The 6250-nt window shown below is 38.6% G+C and overlaps 1 protein-coding gene across 2 annotated transcripts in view; it reads right to left on the bottom strand.

Moving 5' to 3' along the window:
• The window catches only part of EIF4ENIF1 (eukaryotic translation initiation factor 4E nuclear import factor 1), a 25526-nt gene that overhangs the window by 9401 nt on the left and 9875 nt on the right, over positions 1–6250 (bottom strand). For both annotated transcript variants that reach the window (XM_018557403.1, XM_018557402.1), the window contains exons 6-9: positions 5709–5910; positions 4721–4890; positions 3870–4005; positions 3239–3415 (exon numbers count right to left, since the gene is read on the bottom strand). In XM_018557403.1, the coding sequence (XP_018412905.1) occupies positions 3239–3415; positions 3870–4005; positions 4721–4890; positions 5709–5910 (685 nt within the window). The remainder of the gene's footprint in view (positions 1–3238; positions 3416–3869; positions 4006–4720; positions 4891–5708; positions 5911–6250) is intronic.

Genomic DNA, 6250 nt, shown 5'->3' with positions numbered 1-6250 from the left:
AAGATTTGAACGTGACAAGTTATGTGCTGCAATAGAAGGCTGGTAACCGCTGAGAATCAGCTGTTACCATTCAGTAATGGATGTCTAACTATCTAGGCATCCATTAATGAAAGGGTTAACCTTTTTCAGACACCCGATACTTTAATATCGGGTGAGTCACAGCAGAGCAGGCCGGCATTCTGACAGCTCGTATAGATCGAGAGAGATATCTCTCAAGCTATACTGGCTTTTTTATTTTTATTTTTTTTATCTTTGACTTTCAGAAATAGACACATAATGTATCTATTCCTGAAAGTAGAATGTTTCAGTTTTCTGAAACATTCAGTGACAGCTGAATCCTGAACTGCTGCAGGATCAGTGTCACTAACTTATTATCGGCTGTTCTGAAGTTTGAAGCAGCCTGATAACCAAAAATTTATTAATTTATCAAGCAGTAATAGTGAGATTAATTCACAATGACTGCTTGATATAAATAAAAAATTGTGAAAAGTGTAAAAATAAATAAAGGGACAAATAAATGAATGTATTGCATTTTTTTTAGCTGTGCTGGTTTTGATAAAACTACTACAAATCAAAACTGGGAAAAAAGTGTTTTTTTTTATATTTTATTTGTCCTAAGTGAGGCGTTAGACACACATATGCGATATAAATATATAGCCCCATCTGTCCTCTAAAAAAACAATATATAATATGTGTGGGTGCACTTTGTAAGAAAGTATATTACTGACGTGGAAGAATCACAGCAAAAATGTCAAAAGTGTGTCAGTCATTTACGAACAGAAACCAAAAACAAGCGCAGTCATGAAGGGGTTAATTGGTAGGACAAAAAAGAAAAAAGCCCCAAACAAAAACAAAAAAACCCACACACCAAAGCAATGAAAGTCATGAAAATGTGTACACATACATCGCTGCACCTCTACATTACCACAATAAACACCACTTACAAAAGGTGGAAATTAGCTTTAGCCCCTTCGTGACGGGAGACGTACAGTGTACGTCTTGTCACTTTGTGCCTATATGACTGGCCACGTACACTGTACGTGACGAGTTATATCAGGCTTTGTAATGCCGGTATTTGCTGATTCTCAGCATTTAACAGTCATTCATTAATGTCTCAGTATTGAGGCATTAATTAATGAAATAATTAAGCTTTTTGTAAAAGCTTCTTCCTTTCATTAATGAAAGAATGAAGCCGTTACATGCAAATAGAGGACCGCAATTTGCGATCCCGTATTTGACAGCTCAAAATAGCAGAGAGGCAGCAGTGACTCACCTCACCTCTCTGCTATTTGTTTTGACAGCTCGAGAGCCCGATGTTTAGATACATTTCACTCAAAAGATACAATGTATATCTTTTGAGTGAAATGTATCATTTCTGATCGTCTAGGCACGATCAAAGAGCTTTTAGTGAGATCTGAATCTGACTAAAGTCAGGATCAGTCTCTAAGGTTATTATTAGCTGTTCCTAAGTTTGGATCAGCCTAATAGCCAAAAATAAAATAAAAAAGTTAATTTATCAAGCTGTCATAGTGATTGCTTGATATAAACTGACAAGAAAAAAAAAAGTTTTTTTATTTTATTTTTATTTTTTTTACAAAGTGTAAAAAAATTAAAATAAAGTGTAAAACAAAATTAGGAAAATATAAATTATATATAAATATATTTTTTATACTATAATTAATATAAAAAAATTTAAAAAAAAATAATAATAATCAAAACTTGTGAAAAAAGTGTTTTCTTCTAGTTTTTTTCCTTTTTTTATTTTATTCAAACTAAGTGAGGGGTTAGGTACACATATGTGATATAATTATATAGCCCTATCTGTCCTCTAAAAAACTATATATAATATGTGTGGGTACATTTAGTAAGAAAGTATATTACTGCTGTGGAAGAATCACACAGCAAAAATGTAAAAAATGTGTCATTTATGAACAGAACCTGAAAACTAGCTCAGTCATGAAGGGGTTAAGCTTTGTGTAGAAGTACCCCATTTTTCTTACAGAACTGCAGTAAGACCCCGTTCACATTGAGTGATTTATCGTGCGGTAATTCCCGCGATATCGCGGCAATTTACCGCGCGATATCGCTCTCCAATCCTAGGCAATGGGGCAAAGGGTCCTGCTGTCGCGGGTCGTGTGTCGCTACAGCAGGACCCTTTTTGGAGCGGATTTAGCCGCGATTCAAGCTTGCTCAATGCAAGCATTTGCGCGATATCGCGCAAAATGCAAGTCGCACGATTTGCGAACCGCTCAATGTGAACGGGAACTAAAATACAGTTTAATGCAATGCATGGTAACACCACTTAGTGCCACTTATTTTTAAGGGCACCTTTTACACATTGGTAACACACCTGCACATTGCCACAATGCACATGCCGTGTGTCAGGTTGTAAAGGGTTAGGTCTGTCAAAATGAAGGGGTTGCTTTATATAACACACCTTAAAACACAATTTATAGTCTGCACAGGCCTTGGAGATTTGGATACCCTAAATTATAGAAAAGTTGGGGGATCAATACACTCAATATGCACTATTAATCAGTCCGTCACCGACTGTTCTGATCCCCACTAACCTTCAGGTAAAATCAGAATGGATCACGGTTGTGTGACAATGACACTTTAGGTTTGACAGAAGGAAAAAAAAAAAAAAAAAAAAAAAAAAACATTTTCCAGGTGTAAGCTGATCATTCAAAGAAAAATTTGAAGGACAAGCAGAGTTTAAAGTGTACTTCCACAGCCAAATTGGGATAACACTTTTAATACTTTTTACATGTTCCCATTCACATAGCATTAAAAAATAAAAAAAAAAAAAAAAAAAAAGCTTTTTGGTTTAAATTCTTGTTACTTAGGTTAGCGTTAACCTTTATTCTTGCTTCTATTTCTTTGAAATGGCAGCAGGGGTCTTGTCTATTGAGAGGTGGCTAGTCCATTGTATGTTAATGAAGCTTATCAGAAAAAGAAAAACCCCACAATCCTCAAAATGCCCATCCCAAGAGTTTCCATTGGGACAGACAACTGTAAAAGGCTAAAAAAAAGCCTGGAATCAGCCACCTTGCCTGTTTTAACAAAACATCAAAAAAGGTAAGCACATTTGAGTTATTTTTAAGCATGCTGTGAAAAGGAACACATACATATGGAGGGGTTTTCCTAAATGTGACTGCAAAAGTGGAAATGCACTTTAAATGAACCATATTCTCTCCCCCACCCAAACCATTGGGCTATGCCACCAAATTGAACTTACTGCTCTCCCGTAGCTTTTCTTTGTTTGCAGTGAGGTTTGACAACAAAGGCTTTATATCCAATTTGGCTTTCTGGAACATCTCCAAGATGTCAACTTTGTCAGCATTTTCTTCAAATTGAATAGGAGCAAAATAATTTCCAGAGTTCTGTCCAAGAGAGGGTAGGACTTGTTCCAAGCCTGTGTCCAAAAGAAAGTAACTTCTTCTGTAACTGTAGTCTACAGCCCTTAATTACATATTTTCTGTAGTGGAAGCTCGAGTGACTAGACTTCCCAATTTGTTAACACTAAACTCTGGACATGCATCCTAAATCCAACTTTAGACCCCACCATCTTCCTGACACGTTGGGTAACCCCTGATTTCCTCCCCGCAACAGTAAGGGAAGGCTCAAAAGAAAAAGCCATGCATAAACTTTGTTTAAAAAGTGTGCAAGAACCAAACAGATTCTTGCATGAACTCAGTTGCAAATAAAGATCTTTAAAGCTTGACAAGTGCTTGCTTTATTGCGATGTGAGCACCAAGATCAGGTACTTGTCAGATGGCAAAAAGCTTAAAAAAGGGGAAAAAAAAGCCACCCACCACCACAAACCACACACTAGCCTAACTAAGACAATAGATGAAAAAGCAGTTCACCTGCTAGCCTTTCCAGTTCTTCATGAGGGGTGGACCTCAGACTGCTGGAACGACTCCCAGAATGGCTGTTACTTGAGAACCATCTGCTAAACCTGCTGGCAGTCATTGATCCTTCCCCAAGTACATCCTCAATCATCTGCAGAAAGAACAGGTATATAAACTTTGAGACACAGATCGTGTTAAGAGTAGGGACATAAGTTGCAATGGTGTTACACTTACTTGTATGTGAAGGGACCACTTTGTGGCTGTGGAATATCAGCTTTGAACCCGAAGTCCAGCATTTAGGTTTTAACTCCCCACCACTCACAACAGAATACTTCACATAAAGGCAATTTGGATGATAAACCACAAAAGCAAACAACTGGTCATGCTGCAAACAGCAAACCACTTTGGCATTGGGACTACTGAAGCTCAAAAACAGCACTGAGGATTTCTATATTAAATTAATATTAAACCATGGGCCAAACCTGTACATTTGGACCACTCTAGCCAGTCATACTATAAACAGCCTATAGATTCTCAACTGCCACCTCCAAAACGAGGGGGGAAAAAAAAAAAAGCCAAACCAGTCTGAAACATATTAAATGCAAAATGGTCCAAAATTGACAACCAATTGAGCATGGATAAATACAGTTCTTTCTGGGTTATAGTGAGATATCAAGCCAGGTAAAAGTCAGAAACCCTCTGTGTGCACAACTGTGACAACCCATCACCAGTGTATAGCAAAGATAGGCAACAAGTAATGTCCTTAAGAGTTTCACAGACTGCATGCCAAGACATTAGGCTTAAAAAACCCAGAAAGATTTGGTGCTCCTACAGATACAAGGTGAGCATTACACCACAGCACTTACCGATGCCAGGCCAGGCACAGACTTGTCTAAGTTAAAGAACTCATTGAAGTCAAACTCTCCCGGGGCTGGTTCTGGGAGAACAGCCTCTTGAGGCACTTCCTGGTCAGCCGTTTCTCTTTGAAGAGCAGCCGGTTCTTCCTCCTCCAAGACACCACCATTACATTCAAATCCTGGGGAAAGAGGCCATGAAATAATAGCAACATTATAACATGCAGAAAAGCAGATCACATGTTAACCAAGACAGATATGAAACCTAAAGAACAGATGCCACACTTGTACAGGGACTAAATCTGAACAGTTTAACTCCAGGTTAGAAAAAAAGACCCTTGCAGTAGAGCTACCCCCACGCTGCAAGGGATAACTGCTTGTTTGGTCTAGGGGGGTGGTGTAAGCAGCCTAGGTCCTACCTGGCTGCTAGGCCACTCCCGGCAGCCTCTTCTTCCCCAGACTCTGGCAGTCTAACAACCCATGAGTCATCACGTAATACAGTGTATAGAGTACACTGAGGGAAATGCCACCACCAGAGCGTAGGGAGAGAGGCAAGTGGTCTCTGCCGCAAGATCAAGGCTCGGGTGAGTATTTTTTCTTTATTCAGTCCCCTAGAGAGAAATTAGCAGTTAACCCTTGCAATGCGGGGTTAGTAGACCCACTACAAAAAGGTAAATTTTTATTCCGTCTAGAGTACGTCTTTAAAATGTAACATGCACTATGCCAGTAATCCAAATGTTTGCCTCACAAATGTTAAGCTGAACAGCAGAAACTGTCACGACTAGTATATGGTTGGGAGGACACATGTTACTGTATAAGAGTAAGGCACACAAGTATCAAGTTATTGAAAAAAAAATTGTTAGACACTTTAAGTGTGCTTTATTAGAAAGCATGTCTTAAAAGCAGACTCTTTCTACAGTCTTTTGGTAGGCTGACCTCCAGAGCCTTACAACAGAACACTATGCTATTCTCTATAGTAGTAGAAAAACCCTTCACTTGCCTTCCTTCACAAAAGAGGGTCGCTTTCGTGTCCTTTTTCTTCCTTTATGATCTTCCTCCAGAATTTTATCATCAAACCCAGTGAGCTCTATTGTTTCAGACTGGCTAGTAGGACCACCAGAAAACCATTCCGGCTCCTCTTCTGTATAAGAATCATTCCTCTTGCGCTCACCAAACACTCTCTTACTATCACCATATTCTCTCTAAATTTGACAAAAAAAAAAAAGTCAGCATTATTAAAAAAAAAGTTAGTTTCAAAGACAACTGCCCACAGCACGTTTTAATCTAGAGTACATGTGGGGGATTCAAATGTTAAAAACTAACTTCGCTATTAGATTTCATAAACCTGTATGCTACATCTGATTTGATGTACTAATTGCAGTATCTATGCCAGGGGTAAGCAACCTCCAGCTTTGGTGAAACCCTTATGTCCCTGCCTCTGGAAGACATGCTTGTGACATGTCTTGTTGCTGCCCAACTGCTGTAGCGCCAAGGTTGCCTATCCCGATATTTCTAAGAAAACAAAAAAAAAAAAAAAACAAC

The sequence above is a fragment of the Nanorana parkeri genome, unplaced genomic scaffold (assembly GCF_000935625.1).
Source record: "Nanorana parkeri isolate BGI_ZX_2015 unplaced genomic scaffold, ASM93562v1 scaffold282, whole genome shotgun sequence".
Taxonomy (NCBI): Eukaryota; Metazoa; Chordata; class Amphibia; order Anura; family Dicroglossidae; genus Nanorana; species Nanorana parkeri.
Note: the sequence above shows the minus strand (reverse complement) of the source record. Positions and strands in the feature narration are given on the sequence as shown.